This window comes from Chiloscyllium plagiosum, chromosome 17 (assembly GCF_004010195.1).
Source record: "Chiloscyllium plagiosum isolate BGI_BamShark_2017 chromosome 17, ASM401019v2, whole genome shotgun sequence".
Lineage (NCBI taxonomy): Eukaryota > Metazoa > Chordata > Chondrichthyes > Orectolobiformes > Hemiscylliidae > Chiloscyllium > Chiloscyllium plagiosum.
This window is the reverse complement of record NC_057726.1, coordinates 66,988,290-67,011,549: the sequence shown is the minus strand read 5'-3', so window position 1 is coordinate 67,011,549 and position 23,260 is coordinate 66,988,290. Positions and strand designations below refer to the sequence as shown.

The 23,260-nt window shown below is 42.7% G+C and overlaps 1 protein-coding gene across 2 annotated transcripts in view; it reads right to left on the bottom strand.

The window, feature by feature from the left end:
• Positions 1-4,921: 4,921 nt before the first annotated feature.
• Positions 4,922-23,260, bottom strand: part of si:ch211-122f10.4 (cathepsin A-like) — a 50,490-nt gene continuing 32,151 nt past the window's right edge. For both annotated transcript variants that reach the window (XM_043707364.1, XM_043707365.1), the window contains exons 4-11: positions 22,544-22,702; positions 21,698-21,789; positions 16,634-16,718; positions 14,601-14,750; positions 11,977-12,107; positions 11,620-11,782; positions 11,304-11,393; positions 4,922-5,088 (exon numbers count right to left, since the gene is read on the bottom strand). In XM_043707364.1, coding sequence (XP_043563299.1) covers positions 5,005-5,088; positions 11,304-11,393; positions 11,620-11,782; positions 11,977-12,107; positions 14,601-14,750; positions 16,634-16,718; positions 21,698-21,789; positions 22,544-22,702 — 954 coding nt within the window. In that variant the 3' untranslated portion in view covers positions 4,922-5,004. The remainder of the gene's footprint in view (positions 5,089-11,303; positions 11,394-11,619; positions 11,783-11,976; positions 12,108-14,600; positions 14,751-16,633; positions 16,719-21,697; positions 21,790-22,543; positions 22,703-23,260) is intronic.

Genomic DNA, 23,260 nt, shown 5'->3' with positions numbered 1-23,260 from the left:
TCAGAGTGATGCAGATGTTTGACAATCCTGGGCTAGGAGCCTGGGGTGAAAGAGCAAAGCTTGAACTCTCAAGAGCTTTGCATTGAGGTTTATCATCTCTAAGCACCCAACATTCCCCTCTGGTGCTCAAATATCAGAGGTCACCAATATCTCCAGCCTCCAGGTTGCTGGGAGAGGTGGGGGTTTGAGTGGAGTGACTTAACTGCCTCTTTAATGAGGAAATCTATACTCTCCTACAAACCAGCAATCTCCTCAAAAGCCTTGAAGGATCTCCATTGAAGTTGGCGATTTCTGAGAATAGGTTGGACAGATTGTTTTGTTTCCTCTGGAAATTGGAAGAGGAACGGGTGACTCAATTCAAGCATCTAAGAATGGTCTTGCCAGAGTGCATATGGAAACGGGGTCCTCTCTTGTGGGCCAGTCAAGAACTAGTGACGCCTAATTTTAAAATAGTGCCTCCTTTCAGGACAGAGATGAGCAGCATTTCTTTATTCTCAGAGGGTTGTGAGACTTTAGAACCCGCCTTCTGAAGGCAGGGTTACTGAGTAGCATTATGGTAGAAGTGGATTGGTTCTTGTTCGGCCGGAGAACCAAGGTTATTGGGAATAGGTGGGAACATGGGAATTTGAAACACAAACAGATCAGTCATGATCCTATTGAACAGCAGACAGCTCAAGGTGCAGAATGGTTTACCTTGGGTCCTGTTTCATATGTTTGTATTGATGTCACACACATTACCTGTCACCTCATTAACTGGAGATGATATTAATTGCCATTGGGACCCCAACAGCAATCAAGTAGAATTGCCATTGCCCAGTCAGTAGATTTTGACTGGCTGTCAGGCAGACTTTACCTGTTACATTATAAAACCATTAGAAAGTGTTCAGAGAATGAATAAATGCGTGGCTGTGTTTAATATTCCTGTGGCTTGGAGAGTGGCCTTCAATTTCGGGAAACTCCACAACTATAAAGAAAAGTTGTTCAGGGTGAGGACCAGTTCGGTCAGTCGAAGGAGGGTGTCGGTGGAAGGGTACTGGGTGGTACGGCGGGAAAATGCTTTCCCCAATCCAGACACAATGCTTTCCCCAATCCAGACACAATGAGAAACGAAGGGGTAGAGAGTTTAGATCATTTGTTTATTTGAAATGTCACTGTGGTTCAGAATGTCTTGTTCTGCATCATGCCTCACCTCCACAAATACATATATATCATAGTGGGGATTTCCAGAACTGAACACTGTTACAAGTCGCTACAGTGGTCACTGAAGCCTGGTCTAGACTCGCTTTTGGCATGTGGGCGTTGTTGGCTGACCAGCATTTTTATTGCTTGTCACTAGCTGCCCCTCAGAAGGTGGTGGCTGAGCTGTCTTCTTGAGCTGCTGTCGTCTGACTCACAATGCCATCAGGGAGGGAATTACAGGATTTTGATCCAGACATAGTGAAGGAATAGCAATTTATTTCCAAATCAGGATGGTGAGTGACTTGAGGGGAACTTGCAGATGGTGGCGTTTTTATGTATCTGCTGCCCTTGTCATTCTAAATGGAAGTGGTCATGGGCTTAGAAAGCGCTGTCTAAGGATCTTTGGCAATTTCCTGTAGGGCATCTTGTAGATTGTACACGCCGCTGCTACTGAGCGTTGGTGATGGAGAGAGTGAATATTTGTGGATGTTCTGCCAATCAAATGGGTTGCTTTGTCCTGGACGGTGTTGAGCTTCTTGAGTGTTGTTGGAGCTGCACCCATTCAGGCAAGTGGGGAGTATTCCATCACACTCCTGTGTCTTGTAGAAGATTGACAAGCTTTGGGGAGTCAGGAGGTGAGTTACTTGTCACAGTATTCCTAGCCTTTGACCTGCTGTTGTAGCCCTGTGTTTATGTGGTAAGTCCAGTTGAGTTTCTGGTCCGTGGAAACCCCAAAGACGTTGATAGTGAGGGATTAAATCATGGTAACACCACTGAATTACAACGGGGTGATGGTTAGAGTGTTTCTTATCACAGATGGTCATTGCCTGGCAAAATGTTACTTGCCACTTGTCAACCCAAGCCTATTTTTGTCCAGATGGGGTTGTGTTTGGACATGAACTGCTTCAATGTCAGGAATAGTGCTGAACATTGCGCAATCATTGGCGAACATCCCCATTTCTGACCTTACGGAGGAGGGAAGGTCATTGATGAAGCAGTTGGGACACTACCCTGAGGAACCCCTGCAGAGATATTCTGGAGTGAAATGACTGACCTCCTACAACCACAACCATCTTCCTATGTGCCAGGTATGACTCTAACCAGCAGAGTTTGCCAACTGATATCCGTTGATTCCAGTTTTGCGAGGGCTCTTTAATGCCACATTTGATCAGAAGCAGCCTTGACGTCAATGGCTATCAGTTTCACCTCCTTTAGGAATTTAACACTTTGGTCCATGTTTGAACCAAGACAGTAATGAGGATGCAGACAGAACATGCTGCTCCTCTGTGTTCCTATAGCTCTGATCTCCTGGACCAGGAGGGGTCCGACCTGTTCGATAATGCACCTCTCTCTGTGCTGTCACAGAGCCTGATTGTCCCCTGGGGCTCTCAGGACATGGCATTCCTGGGCTAGTTTGAGCTGCACAGTGTGACTGTTCTCTGATCCCTGGATTCATGCCCTAGGAGGTTAAGCTTGCTATCAGTGCAGACAACCTGTGATCAGAGCTCTGTTTGCAGAGCTCTGGAGCTGAGTGCAATCAACAGAAGGCCTTTTACAAGGAAGGAAGCTAGTGTGAGATGCAATACAGAAAAGAAAAACACAAAACACTTCTTAAAATTCAAATCAACCTCATATACTGTGGTTTCCTGTCCTTGATCTGGTTTGTCATTTCCCAGGTGAAAGAGCCGACCATCACTTTCTCATCACCAAACTGAGGGGGAGGGGTCTAGAGTTGCTTTCGGAAACTGCTTCCAAACTCCTCTTGGCTGTTACCAAAAGATGTGTGAAGAGGAGTGGAAATGAGACTGAAGATATTTGGCTCAGGCACCTTGTCCCCTCATGGGGAGCTCCTCAGGAGGGGATGACCCCTTGGTCTGTTAAGAAGAAACCTAACTTGGCTTTCACTCTCTCACAGGGAGCTAACACTCAAGTTGTTTGTGCAGAGAAGACACTCTATAATAAAATTGTATGATGAAAGCAGCAATTGCAGCCAAGGGTTTTAGTAATGCATTAAAAATAACAAACGACCTTGTTAATGTGAACAGGCAGCTTTTTAACCTCACTTCCTTCTGAAGCTGTGAGCTGCTCGAGGGAAGGGTGATAGATTGAACATGGCTAGATATGAAAATAAAAAAGACTATGATCTATCCAGCTGACCTTTTATATCCCAGGTGGCCATCTGGTACAACAATAACAGAGTTATTGATGAGCCTCTACCATCAATCTCTGAACAGGAGTCCAGATCTAGAGATCAGTGACCAAATCTCCCGTGGTGGAAAACTTTGGGAACCATAGGTTACCAACTACCTTTCATTCTCAAACTTGCTGTACACGATGACTCAAATTAATGGTAAACTTATCCTGAGTGTAAGGTATCTCAGACAAACCCATCCAAAAGGCAACTAAAAGGACTCCTTTTTGGAGGAGGAGGTAAAGTTGTTGAACTTAGTCAAGTGGTCGCAGACCTTTGTGAGAGAAAAAAAATCACATTAAGAAAATTAAAAAGCTCCCTCTGGAGATTGATTGTTTTGGACATTCCAATGATTAGCAATCCCAAAATTTACAAAAATCAAAAATATTCCAAAACAGGATTTTTTAAAATCTAAAATAGCAACAGCACCAAACTGAGCTGAACTGGGCCCAAGGCTACTCCCAAATAAAAATCAAAATAACTGCAGATGCTGTAAATCAGACATACAAACAGAAATTGCTGGAAAAACTCAGCAGATCTGGCAGCATCTGTGGAGAGAAAGCAAAGTTAACATTTCGGGTCAAGGCAGGGTCATTGGATCTGAAACATTAATGCTGATTTCACGACACCTACGGATATGACTCCCAGTGTGTACACACACAGACCCAGATAGGGTCATACAGTGGTAGCAAGTCACAGCTAGCTTGGACACAGTGTGAAGGTATCACTCCAGACATTTGGGTGTTTGGAGCATTAAGGGCAGTTCCAAGAACGCAAAATGGTGTCAGTAAGAGAAGACTCAATTAGCATGAGCTTCTTTTCAATTTTTTTTCACTGGATGTGGGCATTGCTGGAAAAGTCATCTACTGCCCGGGGAAAGTTAGTGGTGAGTTGCCTTTTTGGATGACAGCAGTTCTTGTGGTGCAGATGAACAAACAGTGCTGTCGGAAGGGAGTTCCAGGTTAATAACCCAGTAAAGGAAGGACAACAAACGACCAAGTTAAGGCGGCTGACATTGTCCTGGTTGGGGTCAAACTCCTTGAGTGTTCTTGGAGCGGTTCTTATCCAAGGAAGTGGGATTTATTCCATCATGCACATGACTTATGCACTGTCGATGGTGGACAGGGTTTGTGGAGTTAGGAGATCAGTTACTCGCTGCAGTATTCCTAGCTTCTGACCTGCTCTTGGAATCACTTTACTTAAATGACTTGTGCAGTTCAGTTTCTAATCAATGCTAAACCCTCAGAACGCAGATAGTGGGGTATTCAGTGATGGTAATGCCCTTGAATGACAATGGACAATGTTAGATTCTTGCTTGTTTGAGATGACCATTGCCTGGCATTTGTGTACCACAACTCTTAAATATCCCTCCATTCTTCTTCCTCCTGCAGTGTCAAAAGAGATTTCTTTGAATTATTAAAAGCAACTCTTCATTAACTATTGTTAGTCCTGCTTCTAATCTAGTCCTTCATATTGGATTTGGTTTCCTTTGGGTCAGTTTGGTGCTGTTTGCTTTGGTCTCTGTGCCACAATAAAACCCCATTTGGAAGAGAAAGAAAGAAAAGATTTAACAAGTGGCTGATAATAAGGCAACAAGGTAGACAACAAACACTCAGGGTGAGGCAGCAGCCTCATCAGTATGCAGAGTTGGACAGGAAAGATTCAAACATCTTCAAAGCTTGTGCTGGTGCCCACTGTGGTACCATGTGTCCAGCCCCCTGAGAAAACAAGAGAAACAAAGGATTAGGATCAATAGTCATCATCATCACCACCTTGGTAACTCCAACTCCATTCTCCAATTCCATCTTAATCCCGCTGCTCTCTCTGAAGTACAAGCAGCCCATAATGACAGCATCCAGGACATCTTGGTCACTGGGCACTGGAGCAGTGACGTCATAACAGTCCATGATTCTTTACCTGAACATTGTGACATCACAATGCTTTCTTTTATATTTATTTATGTTGCCATGCCGACCAGCTACCCAATATTCAGACACAAATCTGACCATAGCTGTCCCTGCCTTATCTGGATGTCCAATCAGTTTGCATCTTTCCATTTGGAGAGAGATGAATCGCTGCCTCCTGACTCTTTTTGTTGAGAATTCTGGGTCAAGGAAGTCATACAGAACATCGGCGCCCAAGCTGGCAACAATGTCTCGGAAAACTGAGAGCCAGAGAACCCCTAGGGATTTCAGGAGTACAAAACTACCAGAGGTGAAGATCCCTGTAGATCAAGAAGAAATGTTCACTCGCAACATCTCAGGTCAACCCAGGGTGCAACAAAGATACTGTAGGAACTAAAAAAAAAAATTGTAGTACCACAGGGATCAGAGTAAAAATTGCAGATGTCAAACACTGACACCAATGTTGTGCTGAATGGTTCTATAGTGCCTCGTCAACACAGTAAAAAAGCCAGAAAACTTGGAATGAGAGAACTGGGTGTAGAGGAAGAAGGAGCTGTTGCTTTTTGTCTCAGATACTTGTATTGGGAAGACAGTGAAACTGTACTAATGAACAGAGTTATGGTAAATTATGCTGTCTGGAGTCTCTCTGGCTTGGAGTTATCAAGTTCATGTGTGAGCTGCCAATACTTTGACACATCAGGAGGGGGAGTTTGTTTGGGAAGTGCGGCGTGACAAACGTACAGTCCAGAGAAAACCTGGGAGATGGAGAATAAGGAATCACAGAAACTGACCCTGTCAAACAGCCACAATGAGGAGGAACTAGTGTAATGTGACAGTTGTCAAGATTCAATATTTAGAAGGACAGATAGTCTTTCTGTGCAGAAGTGAGTCCTACATTTATGTCACCTTCTTATTGTCAGGATGAAGGATATTTCCAACCAGGAGGATGTGTAGGATCCAGTTTGGGACCAAGAAGCAAATTAGAAGTTAAAATGCAGGACAGGACCTCAAGGGTTATAATCACTATTATTACCTAATGCACCTCAAATTAATCATTAACAGATAATAAATAAATAACAGAGTGATTTCAGAAAGAATCCCTATTCATAGGTCAAGAAGGAATTGTGCTGATGGGATGGGCACTGCCTGAACTGGGCTGAGAGCAAAGTGCTAGTGGAATGGGTAAATTGGTCTGTCAGAAGGACTTTAAATGGGGAGCCAGGGAGAGCCAAGGTGGTTAGTATCTGTAATGGTTCAAAAACAACCAGAAGGCAAATGAGGCAGAGAAAGCACCAGAAACTGTTTTTGGCATCAGAGGTCAAAGGTGAAATAGAAAGATGTTAAATGATTAAAGAGGAGAGAGAAATAAGAAACATTCCAGTCAAACATTAGGATAGAAGTGCATTTTAGGGAGGATGATCCTAATATATTTTCATTACAGAAATATGTAGAGTATAAAGGAACAAATTAAATGAATTATAGTCACAAATTCAACTTGGAGGGTTGACATGGCAACCATTACCGAGATGTGGCTGCAAGACTGTTAGTAATAGGATATAAATAGATCAGGTTATAATGTCCGCAGGAAAGATGTGGAAAACGGTAGAGGGACAAGCACTCTGCGATGTGATGACATGGTAAGAGGTTTTAATGAAAGGGTAAGCTGCAAATGGAGACTTTCTGGGTAGAATGAACAAATAGGCCAGGATGTAAGACTCAGTAGGAGCTCCCTTGTAATAGCTGGACATTGCTACATGCTTATCAAATCTCAGCAGTTGTGCAGAGGCAGAGTGGTTGAAAATGAGGAATGTTTGCCTGCGTACAGATTGCAATATGATGACTAACACATTAGGAATAATTTTGTGAATCCCAACTGTGTTTAGATTAAATATTCACCAGTAGTGTTATAGTATCAACAAGATGATGGTACATTAGATTGTGTGTTGAGTAATAAGCCAGATTTCGTTAACAGTCTGAGTGAGAAAAATTGATCAAAGAATGATCGTAGTGATTTCTAAAAATAAACTCCATTTTGGCGATATGAAGCTTCACAGGCTGAGCCAATGTGTTTTGACACGCAGTCTTCAAGAAGGTTGGGGGTGAGCTGCCTTCTTAACCATTACATTTCAAGTGTTGTGGGTTGACCCACAGTGCCCTTAGGGAGGAATTTCCAGGATTTTGACTCAATGACAGTGAAGGAGCAGCGATATATTTCTAAGTCAGGATGATGAGACGCTTGGAGGGGAACCTGCAGGTGATGGGATTCCCATGTCTCTGCTGCCCTTATCCTTCTACATTCAGAATGGTTGTGGCTTTGGAAGGTGCTGTCTGAGGAGCTGTGGTGAACTGCTGCATCTTGGAGATAGTACACACTGCTGCTGCTGAGTGTCGATGGTGGAGGATGTGGATATTTGTGGATGTAGTGCCAATCAAGGGGGCTGCTTTGTCCTAGATGATGTCAAGCTTGAGTGTTGTTGGAGCTGTACATATCCAGGCAAGTGGGGAGTATTCCATCACACTCCTGACTTGTAGATGGTACACAGGCTTTAAGAAGTCAGGAAGTGTGTTTGATCTACTAGTATACACAATATTAATATGGCTAGTCCAGTTCAATTTCTGGTCGATGATAACTCCCAGGATGCTGGCAGTTAGAGTCAGTCGCCTAAGGCGGGAATTGAACCCGAGTCTCTGGCGCTGTGAGGCAGCAGAGCTAACCACTGTGCCACCGTGCCACCCAGTGTTGTTGGAGCTGTACATATCCAGGCAGGTGGGGAGTATTCCATCACACTCCTGGCTTGTAGATGGTACACAGGCTTTAAGTAGTCAGGAAGTGTGTTTGATCTACTAGTATACACAATATTAATATGGCTATTCCAGTTCAATTTCTGGTCGATGATAACTCCCAGGATGCTGGCAGTTAGGGTTTCGGTGATGGTAATCCTATTGAAGTGTCAAGGATGATGTTTAGCATCTCCTGTTCAATATGGTCATTGACTGACATTTGAGAGGCATGAACCTTAATTACCACTTGACAGGCTAAGCCTGGAGATTGTCCAGGTCTTGCTATATTTGGACACGGACTGCTTCAGTATCAGAGGAGTTGCAAATGGAGCGGAACCATTGCTTCTCCAGGTTCGTTGATAATTGCACATCAGCAGTGACACCCTGGAGCAGAGATGACCCACCAACAAAAAAAAAAATTATCTTCCCTTGGAACGTATCTTCCCCAGTAGACTACAACCAGATGGAGAGGCCCCTTGTCGCACTCCGACCAATTCCCATTAGCTCTTGATTTGTTGGGGGTCCCTATGCCACTCTCAGTCAAATGCAGCCTTAATTTCATGGGCAGCCACTCTCACCCCAGTTCAGCTCTTTTCTCCATGTTTGCTGTCATGAGGTCAGAAGCTGAGTGAGTCGCATTTTTGGAATGCAAACTTAACGTCATTTAGCAGGTTGCAGTTAAGCAAATGCTGCTTGATGGCACTGTTGAGGAGTGGACTAATGAGTGACAATTGGCAAGGTTGGGTTGGTTATGCTTTTTCTGTATAGGACATAGCTGAGCAATCTTCCTCAATATTGGGTAGAGTTAGTGTTGTAGCTGCATTGGAAGAGCTGTGCTAGGAACATGGGTCTTCAGTACTATTGCTGGGATATTGTCAGGACCCCATATCCTTTGAATTATCCAGTATCTCTAACAGTTTCTTCATATGAGATGTAGTGAATTGGCTTCAGCGATGTTGGGGACTTCTGGAGAAGGCCAAGATGGATCACCTACTTGGTACTTCTGGCTGAAGAATGTTGTCAATGCTTCAGCCTTACCTTTTGCATTGACCTACAGGGATCTTCCATCCTTGAGGATGGGGATATTTGTGGAGCCTCCTCCAGTGAGTTGTTGAATTGCCTCCCAATATTAGTGACCAAATGTGGTAGGAGTGCAAAGTTTACACCTGATCCATGTCTGTGGAATTGGTTAATCATTTTGCAGATCTGCTGTTTGGCATGAAAGTAATCCTCTGTTATAGATTCATCAAGGTGATATCCAGTTTTCAGATATGCCTGGGGCACTCTTCATTGAGACAGGGTTGATGATCTGTGTGATGGTAATGGTAGAGTGGAGGCTATGCCAAGCTCGAGGTTACAGAATGTGTTCTGAGCTTATGGACAGCCAATCTTTAGTTGCAAGCCTCTGTTCAAAATCTTTCCCATTTAGCACAGTGGTAGTGTCACACAACACAGTGGAGGGTATTCTCAACAGGAAGACAGGGACTTCATAAGAACTGTATCTGCGGCAGGCAAGGATGTGGTCAAGTCTGTTTTCCCTTGGTTGGTTCCCTCACCACTTGGCGCAAAAGCAGTCCAACATCTGTGTCCATTAGGACTCAACCAGCTTGGTCAGTAGCGGTGCTGGATTGTGACGTCACCCACCCAGAGTAGTTCTGTGCCCTTACCACTCTTAGTGCTTCCTCCAAGGACAGTGTGTCATAGAATCCTTACAGTGTGCAAACAGCCCATTTGGCCCAATAAGTCCACACCAACCCTCTGAAGAGTAATCCGCCCAGACCCATTCCTCCACCCTATCACTTTACATTTGTAGGGGTATGGGTGGGTTGCGCTTCGGCGGGTCGGTGTGGACTTGTTGGGCCGAAGGGCCTGTTTCCACACTGTAAGTAATCTAATCTAATCTAATCTAATCTAATTTACCCCTGACTAATGCATCTAGCCTACACATCCCTAAACACTAGGGGCAATTTAGCATTGCCACTTCCCTGACCTGCACATCTTTTGGACTGTGGGAGGAAACCGGAGCACCCGGAGGAAACCCACACAGACACGGGGAGAATGTACAAATGTCTGGGATATTGTTTGTACAGTATGATTCTTTGGTTTGAGTTTAACATTCCAGAAATCACCATTTTTGAATGTGTGCTTTAATTTGGACCCTAACTCTTCAAACTCTCTCAGCAGAGCATCATTCCTATTCTATGTATCCTTATTTACTAACTGCTTAATGAAATAAGTAAAGAAATAAAATAACTAATTAATGCCTAATGAGGATGGCACGGTGGCTCAGTGGTTAGCACTGCTGCATCACAGCACTAGGGACCCGGGTTTGATTTCAGCCTTGGGTGACTGTCTGTGTGGAGTTTGCACATTCTCCCCGTGTCTACATGGGTTTCCTCCAGGTAATCCAGTTCCCTCCCACAGTCCAAAGATGTGCAGGTTAAGCGAATTGGCCAAGCTAAATTGCCCGTAGTGTTCAGGGATACGTAGGTTAGGTGCATTAGTCAGGGGTAAATGTAAAGTAGTAGGGGAATGGGTCTGGATGGGTTACCCTTTGGAGGGTCGGTGTGGACTTGTTGGGCCGAAGGATTCTAAACTTTGGAAATTAAAGAGGGAAGTAAAAGAATAAAAAAGCAGCCCCCCCCCTCCACCTTTGCCTCAGATTCCCATTGGCACCAAATTCCCAATTTTAGAATTCACTTAAGTAAAGCACATTGTTCACCAACCATACCATGTTGGTTAAGTTACAAGGAGAGATTAACTTAACTAGTGCTGTATTCCACAGAATTCAGGAATTATGTGGGAGGGGGGGGGGGGGGGGGGGGGGGGGGGAGAGGAGGATGATGACAATTAATATATTCAAGATATTAAGCTTGAATAGAAAAAAAACAATTTTTTTTGCAGAATCTAGGACTAGGAGACAAGTGGTAAAAGATAAGTCAGATCTTTCAGGAGTGAAATTAGGAAATTTGGTCTCCATGCAACATAGTACAAGTTTAGAAGTTCTGCAAAGGGCAATTGACGTTCAATCATTTGCCAACTTTAAATTCTTGGACCATGCAAAAGGTAGAAAAATGTGCTACAAGTATTCCTTTCTCAGTTAAGCCCAATAATCACACTTGCTTTGTTATGTGATATAGTGATCAGACTACCTCATGTTACACTCTTATCCTGAGTATCACTGTCATGACTACACAAAAGATCCTGCTAATTCTAAATGAACATTGATACAAATATGTTTGAGTTACCTTGACAGTCAGGAAAGTAAGGTTCCCGAACTGTTCGTAAAACCCTGCGATCTGTTTATTGTAAATCCACGGTTGATAGTCTTGAGTTTTCTGTGGGAAAACAGTCACGTAGTTAAATCAGACATTTGGGAATGACACATCTACAGCTCAGTTCTTACTGGAGTTCAAAGGCAGAGCTTCTGCCCTGACTGCAAAGGCTCAATGCTATTTTTCCCATATTAGTGACTTGCAAGAACCTTGCTGACATATATACTATCACCCCACTGTGCCAGAATCTGCCCAGCAGGGAGAAATAAAAAAATTGACTCCTGCGTACCTTCTGATTCAATGACTGAACAAACCAGTTATCGCCCAGGAAATTGCAAGCCATGTCCGTGTCCCCATTGTAGACCAGCACACGGAGACCCTTACTGAGCAGCTTCACGTAGAAGTCACGCATTGTGGCATAGACACGCTCATACTTTTCACCAACCACATCACTGCCAGGGAAAAGATAGTTTAGCTCTGGTTAGAGTACATAAATCAAAATGAAAGCCATATTCAATTTAGAATAGGGAAGGATGATCTATAAAAAAAAGGTGGTTAATTTATTGTTTGAAAAGGTACTTGATGGGAGAGATTTTTGTTAGGAAAGGGGATTAAATCAAGGTAGCCAATGAAAGTGTTCTCTTACCTGCAGATATCCCATGTTGGGACAAATTGTGGAATATGAAGGGCTTTTCTCACATCTGCACGATTTAGCCATGCATTCTGAGCTGTACCGTTAATACACGGAGGAACCAAGTTACTGGAATCATTGGAGTCCTGGTAAGGAAGCTTTAGTGACTTACAACGGAAAAATATACCACAAGAAGCTATTCATGCAAAACAACTAAACCTAGATTAGCACAGAAAGATCAGCAAGATTGTTACAAAAATGTACTGAAGAACCTAGTATGAATTTTACTCAGGAACTATCAAAATGGACCATTGAGATCTGTCAAATTGAAGAGAATGGGAAGGGGTTGTGTCCATTGGGATTCTGTAGAAATGGAGCTAATGGTAAGAACCATAGAATCACAGTGCAGAAGAGGCCTTTCGACCCATTGTAATTACATTGACAAAATCTGCACCAAAATCTACACGAGTCCCACTTCCCAGCACTTGGTCCATAAGCCTTGAACGTTCTGACATTTCAAGTGCTCATCCAAATAATTTTTTTTAAAAAAGATTGTCAGATTTTCTGCCTAACCACCTTCCCAGGCAGTGTATTTCAGACCCATAGCACCCTCTGGGTGAAACTGCTTTTCCTCAAATCCTCTCTATAACTCCTGCCTTTCACTTTAAAATTATGCCCCCCCCCTCCCTCCTTGTACTGACCCTTCAACTAAAGGGAACAGTGGCTTTTTATCCATCCTGTCCATGCCCCTCATAATCGTATCCACCTCTATCAGGTTCCCCCACAACCTGGTTTAGTCCAACAAAGAAAACAACACAAGCCTCTTTATAGGTGTCCTGCTCCAACCCAGGCAGCACCCTGGTGAGTCTCCTCTGCACCCTCTCCAGTACAATCAGATCATTCCTAGCATGTGGTGACCAGAACTGCACACAGTACTCCGGCTATGGCCTAACCAAAGTCCTGCTTAGCTCAACCATCAGAGTCATACAGTGAAGAAACAGACCTTTCGCTCCAACCAGTCCATGCTGATCAGAATCCCAAACTAAACTAGTCCCACCTGCCTGCTCCTGGCCCATATCCCTCCAGAACCTTTTCTATTCATATACCTATCCAAATTGATTTTAAACATTGTAATTTTACCCACATCCACCACTTTCCCAGGGAGTTCATTCCACGCATGAAACACCTTCTGTGTAAAAGCATTTGCCTGTTATGTCTATTTTAAATCTCTCTCCTCTCACCTTAAAAATGTGCCCCTAGCCTTGAAGTCTTCCTGCTCTTAGAATCTTTGCAATGTCTGGTAAAGGCAAGCATCCTGTATGCCCTCTTAAGTACCCTTTTAACCTGCTCTGCCACTTCCAAGAATCTGTGAAAAAGAAACCCAAGATGCTTCCATTTCTTAGTGCTTCCTAGTGTTCTAACATTCATTTTGTGAATTTTTCCAAAGTGCATCACCTCACACTTTTCAGAGTTAAATTCCATCTTCCACTGACCTGCCAATCTGATGAATCCATTTATAACTTCCTGTAACTCAAGACCTTCTTCCTCAGAGTCAACCACAGACTTACCTATCAAAGCCCACCTCCACATTTTCTTCTACAGGGGGTCATACTTACAAAAACAATATTATTCTAAAAACCCGACATACAAACATTTCTTGTATTTACAAACAGCTTCTTTATATTGTCCTGTATAGCGTTCCACTTGCATACAAATCAACTTGCGAACAGACTCCAGAATGGAACCTGTGCACAACCCAGGCACTGCCTTTATATTGTTGTTTCTAGAACAGCACTGATTCCTCTAGTACACCACTGGACACTGGCCTCCAGTCACACAACAGGCCTCTACACCTACCATCTGTCTTCCGTCACCAAGCCAATTTTAGATCCAACTTGCCAAGTTATCCCAAATCCCAACTGCTTTTACTTTCTTTAATCAGTCCCACATAGGGGACCTTGTCAAAGGCTTTGCTGAAATCCACATAAATTACATTACCCTCTTCTACACACCTGATCACCACCTCAAAAAATCCCAAATTTGTGAGGAATGACATCCCTCTGACAAACATATGCTGACTATCCTTGATCAAACCATGCCTTCCCAAATGGAGGTTAATTCCTTCTTCTAGAATTTTCTCAAATAGTTTCCCTACCACTGAGGAACTTGTGGGTGTGTAATTCCCTGGTCTATATCTACCACCCTTCTTGAAAAGTGGAACTATATTAGTTATCCTTCAGTCCTGTGGTCGACAGGAATCAGGGATTTGAGTCAGAGCCCCTATAATTTCCTCCCTTGTCTCCCACAGCAGCAGGATAAAATCATCTGGATATGGGGACTTGTCCACTTTTAGCCTGCCAAAATCTCCATTACCTCCTCTTTCCTCATGTCAAAGTACTCAAGGACCTCGGGCCCTCATCCTGAATTCTGTACAAACATCCTCCTTCTCCAAAGTAAACAGACTTGTTTAATACCCTACCAACGTCTTCTGGCTTCACACACAGATGGTCTGCATGGACTCTACTCTTTCCCTGGTTATGGTCTTAAGGTATGGCTCAATAGGACTCAATATAATGTGAGTAAATGGAAAGGGGATTAGTACATCGGGAATTTACACAGAATAAAAAGACAGTTTTTACCTCCATTACTTCAAACTGGTAAAATTGGAAGAGGCTCTGAAGGTCTTTGAGGAAGCGCATGTTATTTTTCTGTACTCCACCAGCACAGTCCATGTACAGTGAATACATGTTGAGCCCACTGTTGTAGATTATCATAAAGACTTCCTCCAACTGTAAAGAAAATAATTTGTTTATTGTCTGTTTTACCAGGCAATCCTGTATCCATTATCATGCGATCTTTAAACCATACCTGTGTCACTCATCAATTGGGAACGTACATGTACATAACTGAATGGTCACATACACACAAATCTATGAAGACAGAAGGTCAAGTTGACAAGCCTAATAAAAACATAACAGAATTCTCGGTTTATACATTTAGAGGTAGGAAGTGCAAAAGCAAGAAGTTTGTGCTGAGTGTGGCATTTTCAGAGCTCGCTCAGGTGGATGGAACCTATGGTATTATTTGAAATAGAGTACAGCAGGTTTCCCTCAGTGACCTTGCCAATAATTATCCTTAAATCAGCATCATTAAAACCAGGTCACCTGGCCAACGTTACACTGCTGTCTGGGGGATCTTGAGTAGAAATACACTGCCATGTTTCCTATAGAACAGTGACTCCACTATAAAAGGATTTCACTAGCTGTTACAACCTTAAGTACTGTTGTTATGAAAGGCACTATATAAATGTAACTGTTTCTTAATATGAAATTCACTGGTTAGGCATTAACAGATGTAGTGTATCAATTGAACAGAAAGGTTTACCAGCATAGAATCATAGTCATAGACTTCAGTCCAACTTGTCCATGCCGACTAGATATCCTCAACTAATCTAGTCCCATTTGCCAGCACTTCGCCCATTTCTGTCTAAAACCACCCTATTCATATACCCATCCAGATGCCTTTTAAACACTGTAATTGTACCAGCCTCATGGCAGACAAAAATGAGGGACTTTAGTTATTGGAGAATTTGGTAAACTGGGATGGTTTCATTTTTGCAGAGGTGGTCAGGAGAAGACTTAATAGTGGTGTTCAAAATTCTCAAATGTTCCGTTGGAGTAGTTCCCTGTTCTATTGGCAGGGCAGTTAGATTAGAACACCTAAATTGATAGTGATGAGGGGTGCAGGGCAAGAGAACTAGAAGTAGATGAGAAACTCAAAATATTTCTGATGTAACAAGATTATTTAAAATGCCCTGCAGATTCAACACTAACTTCCAAAAGGGGATTTGAAAAACACTTGGCAAGGAAAAATCTGAAAGTGTCTGGGGAAATGGCAAGGCATGGACCCAATCAGGTCGCTCTTCCAAATAGCCAACACAGATTCAATGGGCTGAGTGGCTTCCTTTGGAGCTCTGGGATTTTATACAAAGGAGTGCTGCAGAACCCAAATAGGCTGTCGTCTGGAATGTACAAGCAATTACCTCTCAACATATCCTTGGGTAGCTTCCCCTTCCATATGGCTTTCTTTTAATATCCCAGCCCTTTTCCCTTTAGTCAGCATCACTAAAACCCTGATGATCTGGCGAGTATCATATTGCTTTTTAAGAGGCCTGACTGAATGCAAACTGATTGCCTTATTTATAACTGTAACTAGACTTCAAAATTGTCTTGTTTCTCATTTATTTACAAGATGTTGATGTTGTATTTATTGCCCAAAGGGCAATTTAAGAGTCAATCAAATTGCTGTGGATCTGGAGTCACATGGAGACCCCGACTGGATAAGAACGGCAGATTTCCTTCACATTAGCAATCCAGATGGGCTTCAATAACAATCGGCAACAGTTTCATGATCCCAGATTTTTATTGAATTCAAATTCCACCATCTGCCATGGTGGGATTTGAATCCAGGTCCCCAGGACATTGCCTTGGTCTCTGGATTAAAAGTCACGTGAAATAACCACGAGGCATTGTCTCCCCACTGCCTCAGTGGCTTTGAAAGAGGTTCTCAAATTGGAAAAGGCGCCACATAACCACAAGTCTCTTTTTTTTTGTATGTCTCCAGTGAAGACTCATACTGCTAGCAAGCAAGCTGAACGGACAGGAAACCGTACCGTTTCTCGGCAGTTAATGTTGGTGTTGTTGAAGAAGTTGCAGGATCCATTCTTGCAGCAGTATCTGTTCAGTCTGTTCCACAATCTTTAGCAGGGAAGAAAGAAAGAAAGAAAGAAAGATAGGTGATGTGATCCAGATAATGAAGTTGGATTGTACCTACATGTGCTCAGAGTCAGACACTCTGAAGACATTTCCTTCCCTTCTCAGCCCAGCCAAACTGCCCGATGAGGTTGTGGTGATATGAGAGATCCAGCTCCAAAAAGGACAGGATTGGACACTGAATATTCCAGCCACAAAAGTTCAAGAAAGTATTTAAAAAGTGGATAAAAAGGGTAAGGAAAGGAAAGCAAAATCGGAGCACCTTCTAAAACAAGCAAAGGTGAAGCAGAAAAAAGGAGGCTACGACAGAAGTCTGGTTGGTAATACAATTGAGGGCCAGTTGATATTTATATACATACAGCAAACTGTGTTTTAACCAGCACCTTCTCAGCTGGCCCTCTCCATAAACTGGCAAATATGATATACCTCAAATACCGGAAGTATTTGACACCGTGCCATGCCCAAGTAGTCAGTTGATGGTGTGAGTGCGGAGACGCTCTGCTGGTAAGTTTTATTTAAGGCAAAGTTGCATTATTATTTACAGCATAAATCACTAAAATAAGGTATATCAGTGATGTGTCTACTCCCTGCATCTCAGTTTTATTCCTCAGTGTGTTTTTTTACATGGATTATGTGGGCCTCTTGATCAACTGGCACACTCCTCGTCCCATAGATGTCAGATAATAAAAGGTTTGGTGTATGAAGTTCAGAGTGTTAGTAAGAAAGGGAAACAAGAGAAGCAAAGAGAACTGAGAAGAGCCAGCCAGCAAACATAAGCGGAATTCCAAAAATATCTTCTTGCACCCTATTATTTCAAAACACATAGATGGAGAGGAGTGGTGAGGCTGATCAGAGACCAAAGAAAACAGGCCTGACAAGGAGGTATAGGGCATGAGCCACTCAATGAGGTTGACAAACTGTTTCTAACCAAAGAAGGAAATACTGCCACAGTGAAAGAGGAGGTGTCTATTCAGTAAAGGGGTTAAAAATCTGAGGGGAATACCAGAAAGGCTTATTGCATTTTGTTGCAAAGTCCACAGGTCTTGTGGAATACATCCTAGGTTACTGAGGGAAGTAATGTTGGATATTGGGAAGGTATTGGCTGGAGATGTTCAGTCCTCTTTTCATACAGACATCTTCATAGAAGACTGGAAAATTGCAAATGTTAACAATCCTCTGTTTCTAGCACGCGTTTGAAGAATAAGCCCAACAATTATAAGACACAGTCAATGGTGGGAAAGTTTTCAGGAACTAGAATTCTAAACAAAAGTAACTCAGTCATTTGAATAAATGTAAATGAGAGAAAGCCAGTGCTGATTTACATGTGAAATCGCATTTAACTAACTTTGCTCTTTTTGGTAGAGTAACTGAGAGGGTTAATGTTGTTAATGTTATTGATGTGGCATACACAGATTTCCAAAAGATGTTCGGTGAAGTGCATATAACAGGCTTGCTTCATTTTCATCATAGAATGGTCTCCCTTCTCTGCTGTAACCATTTAGCAGATCATGCCTATGCTGATTCTCTGAAGGATCCAAACAATTACCACACCCTCACTTTCTCCCAGGAACCTGTATCCTTTTCAGATAATAATCCAATGCCTCGAGTGACTCTACCTCCAGTGCATTCCAGATCCTAAACACTACGACATGAAAATGTTTCTCCTCATGACTCCATGACTTCTTTTGGCAATTACCTGAAATGTGCCTTCAGCTTCTCCATCCTTCTATCAATGAGAACAGTCTCTCCTATAAAGAGGAATCTCGATTACCCGACATTTGATTATCTGAATTTCGGATTATCCGAACAAGATTGCAAGGTCCCGATGCTTAGCTAAACTGTGTTATTCGGCATTCGATTATCCGAACAAAACACTCCCCACCCACATCCTTCGGATAATCAAGGTTCCTCTGTATATTCAATCTAGGCCCTTCAATTTTAAAGCTATCGATTACATTTCCTCTTGGCCTTCCCTTCTCCATGGAAAACAATTCCAATTTTCCATTAAGGACAGACTATAAATGGTGACCTAGTCAGCGACAGCTACATCCCAGAAAAGAAAGAGTAAATAAAAAATTAAAAACACAATCTGGTGCCCGACGTTGTAGGGGATCATATACAACATACCTCTTAAGAGACACACTCATGTCATCCTCAGAGTATCATGGCATATGACCTGAGGTATAAAAGGTCTCAGTCTCCTTCGTAAATAGGACTTCTTTTGTGACTGAAAAACTTAGCATTAGGCCAGACACTGAACTGCCTATGACTGCATCGTATGTAGACACCAGGAGGAGCTGTAATTAACATATTTTGACTCTTCAATGCATTTTTAATTCCTACGTCATGGAAACGAACATAAGCATTGCTGCATCAGCATCAAGAAGAACAAGGAGAATATGTAGCCCATTCAGCCCCTCAAGCTGCTCCATTTGATACAATCAAGGCTGATCTCATCGTGGCCTCAACTCCGCTTTCCTGCCTACTCTCCATCACCCTTCAATCCACTACCCATTAAAACTCTCTCGCCTCAAATTTACTCAATGTCTCAGCATCCATAGAGAAGTAATTTCTCCTCATTTCTGTTTTAAATCTGCTGCCCCTTATTTTAGATCTTGTATGCTGGATTGCCCTGCATGAGGAACCTTTTCTCCCCCCATTGTCAATCCCCTTCAGCACAGCATTGCCGGCTAGAGACAAAAGCCTGTATGATGGTGGCAGAACACCCAGAACTGAATATAGTATTCCAGTTGCGGTCTTTTATGCAGGCTTATTATAACTTCCTTGCTTTTCTACTCTAAGTATTTAGTTCTCAAAAATGCTGCATGCTTCACTAACTTCACTCAACCTACCTTGCCATCTTTCAATAACTCATGCCCAGGTTTATCTGCTCTTGCAATCCCTTTAGAACAGTACCATTTATTTTATATGGTCCCTCGGCGATCCCTTTGGAATAGAACCATTTATTTTATATGGCCCCTTAGCATTTTTCCAACCAAAATGACTCTCACTACAGTGTGCATGCCCTGCACACCCTAGTGTTGGTCGTTACAATACATCAGGGAAAGCAGGGGCCCTATTACCAACTCCTGGGGTGTTCCATTACAAACCTCCCACTAGTCCAAGAAACAACTATTAACCATTACTGGTTGTTCTGTCATTCAGCCAATTTTGAATCAATGTTGCTACTATCTTTTATTATAACTCTTTTCCCAAGTTTGTTATGTGGCGTTGTATCAAACATTATTTGGATGTTAGTATACATTGCATGAAATGCATTACTATCATCATCTGTCTGTTACTCAATTGAAAAGCTCAATCCATTTAGCTAAACGTGATTTCTCATAATATATCAGTGCTGGGTTTCCATACTTAACATTAACCCAAGTGACAATTACATTTGCTCCGAATGATTGTTTCTAGAAGCTTCCCCAACACAAAAGTTAAATTGACTGACCTGTACCTTCTGGGCTTACCTTGACACTTTCTTTTGGAAAAATATTTACAAATCTTTAGTCTTTTACATTTTCCATCCTGGCTTCCCTCATTATCCTTCAAAACCAGCTCTGGTGACCTATCAAATTTAGGCAGCCTATCCAATAGGACCATGGAGTCCTACAGCATGGAGACAGGCCCTTTGGCTCAAATTGGTCCATGCCGACCAAAAATAGCTCCTCCATATCCAACTTAAACCCTTAGACCATAAGGCAAGAAGAAACGAATAGGCTGTTTGACCCCTCAAGCCTGCTCTGCCATTCAGGAGACCTTGGCTAATCTGACATTCCTCACATTTACTTTCCCATGGGTGTCTTCCCCATAACCTTGATTCCCAGATTGAGCAAGAATCTATCTATCTCAGCCTTGAATATACACAAGGACTCTATCCCCATAGTTCTCTGTGACAAGGAGTTCCAAAGACTTAACCCTTAAAAATATCACTCCTCATCTCAATCTTAAATTGGGGCCCCTTTATTCTCAGGCTATGCCCTGTAGTTCTAGTCTCTCTTGTGAGGGGTACCAACCTCTCAGCATTTACCCTGTCAACGCCCTGAAGAATCCTGTGTGTTTCAGGGCGATCATCTCTCACACATTCTTCTAAACTCCAGTATGTAGACTCCCAACCTGTTTAACCTCTGTTCACAAGACAAGTGTCTAAACTACCTCTCCCTTCATCACACAGACTGTGTCTTCTTGCCTGGTAAAGACAATGCAAAGATAATTAAGACCCCAATCATACCCACACACTAATCTCCATTTAGTCCCTAATCAGTCCCAGACCTCCTTTTTTTTCACTCACTCATTTATATTTCTGTAGGCACCTTTGGATTCTCTTTCCTGTTAACAATCAGCCCCTCTTATTTTCCCTTTTCAGTCCTATTGAAATTGGAAAGGCACATACTGCTGTAGAATTTTTTCTTAAACAAACACTTGGAAATCTTCACAAGCCAACAACTATTCTAATGCATATTTTAAGGTAATTTTAAGTTCTCCATCGCAGGTGTTCTATAACTTTTGCATTGCCTGTATTTTTCATCAGAAATGTTCCTTTATATCTTTCAAAAAGTCAGAGCAAAAAAGGACAGTGACAACTTGTATACAAAGTGGCTGAGTGACAGGAAGCTGTAGTGGTAAATGATCGTTCTTCAGACTGAACAAAATATATAAGTCAGGTTCCTCAGACAGACATCACTAGGAAAATGGATTTATAGTGGCCTCTGAACAATCTTCAATAACCAGCAGAAGTAACCTGCAATGGCAGCAGCCAGTCCATGAAGCATTTCACAAACACCATCTCCAGGAGGTGACAGTGCTGAGAAATGGAAGCCTGGCTCCTTCAATGGAACAGGTTGTCCACATTGAACAGGTCAAGCCTGGTCTGTGCAACATTTCAGACTGGGTGAGAGTGGTCACCTGTTTTAGACCGACCACACACTGTGATTTAATGTGCTCAGTTTAATACTCACGTGTCCCCAAAGAGTCCATGGTAATATCCAAAGTAGACGAGTGACTGGTCATTATAATATAAGCTGCTTAGTCCATTCCCAACTGCAAAGCCCTAGAACATGGAACATAGTTTCACCACAACAAGCTTAGCTCCTGCCCACATTCCACCCTAATAACTTACTTCGTCATATCAAGTGTTGGTATTCACTGCACACCAGGCATTGGATGCTTCCCACTGCGCCTGACCTCCAACACATGGAATCACTGCAGCTAATAAGGACCATTCTCACCCCCAGTCCAGAGCATAGTGGGCTTGATTCCCAATGTACACACTGGAGAACAAAACTGAAATCTGACATGCTGACACAATGAAGGGAATTCTTCACCAGAGAGGAGTGTGAAGAAGCAGTAAGCCTAGTCTCTGCTTTGTCCTCTCAGGTGGCAATGAGAGATCCCACCATATTATTTTCCAAAAGTACAGCTGGGTGGTTTGCCATTATGTTCTGGACAATTTCCCCCCAGAGAAATCAGATTTCTCCAGCCATTACAACATTGGTGATAACTCCCTGTGCCCAAATTGGCTGCTGTGTATCCTATATTACAATAATGGTTACACCTAATCAATAGCTCAGTGGCTGAAAGGCTCTTTGGGATGGTGTGATAAAATATGAAATACAGGGTCTTTATTTTTCACATTAACACCCCTTTCGCTAATGCTTCAGTCTTATGTTCAGAGTATAGGGGTAAGGTTAGTGTTCTTGATTACAATGGAGACTCTCCATCCAACAATGACAGCTAGAGGAACACAGGGCTGGGGAACCAAAAGAGACAGATACAAGTCTACAGTAGAAGGAATTGCAAAATACCTTGAAGTTAATCTTAGCTGGTCCATCCACAATTTTCAGGCTCAGGGTCGGTGTATAGATGCCTCCATAGCTTTCACCAAAGATGTAGAAATCATTGCTTGTGAAGTTGGGGAACTTACTGAAGAAATCCTGCAGGGCCAGGTAATTGTTTTCTGCAACCTAGCAAAGTGGGGAGAAGAATATGAGATCAGGGCTTAGTGCTGTGTTTCCCACAGGGTGAAGAACCCAGGTGAATTGGAAAACTAGTCATTCACTGGCCTGAGCTCAGGGCTGTTGGTTGCCCTTAAAACGTCAAGACATATTTCATTCATGTCCCAAGGCATTCTGATTTCAGCTGTGGCTGATTCAGTACTTTTGCCTCCAATTCAGGAGGTGTGGGTTCAAGTCCCATTTGCAAGACTTTGGTGAACAATCCAGATAGAAACTCCTGGCATCAGAATTGAGGGAATGCTGCACTGTCAGAAGTGTTGCCTTTCAGAGGTGATGTTAAACCAAGACCTCACTAGTCTCTGAAATGTAAGTAAGAGATCCATGGCAGTATCTCAAAGAGCAGCGAGATATTTATTCCTCAATCAACATTACAACAAAGATGATCTGGTTATTATGGGAACTTGAGGAGAAAGTGAGGTCTGCAGATGCTGGAGATCAGAGCTGAAAATGTGTTGCTGGAAAAGCGCAGCAGGTCAGGCAGCATCCAGGGAACAGGAGAATCGATGT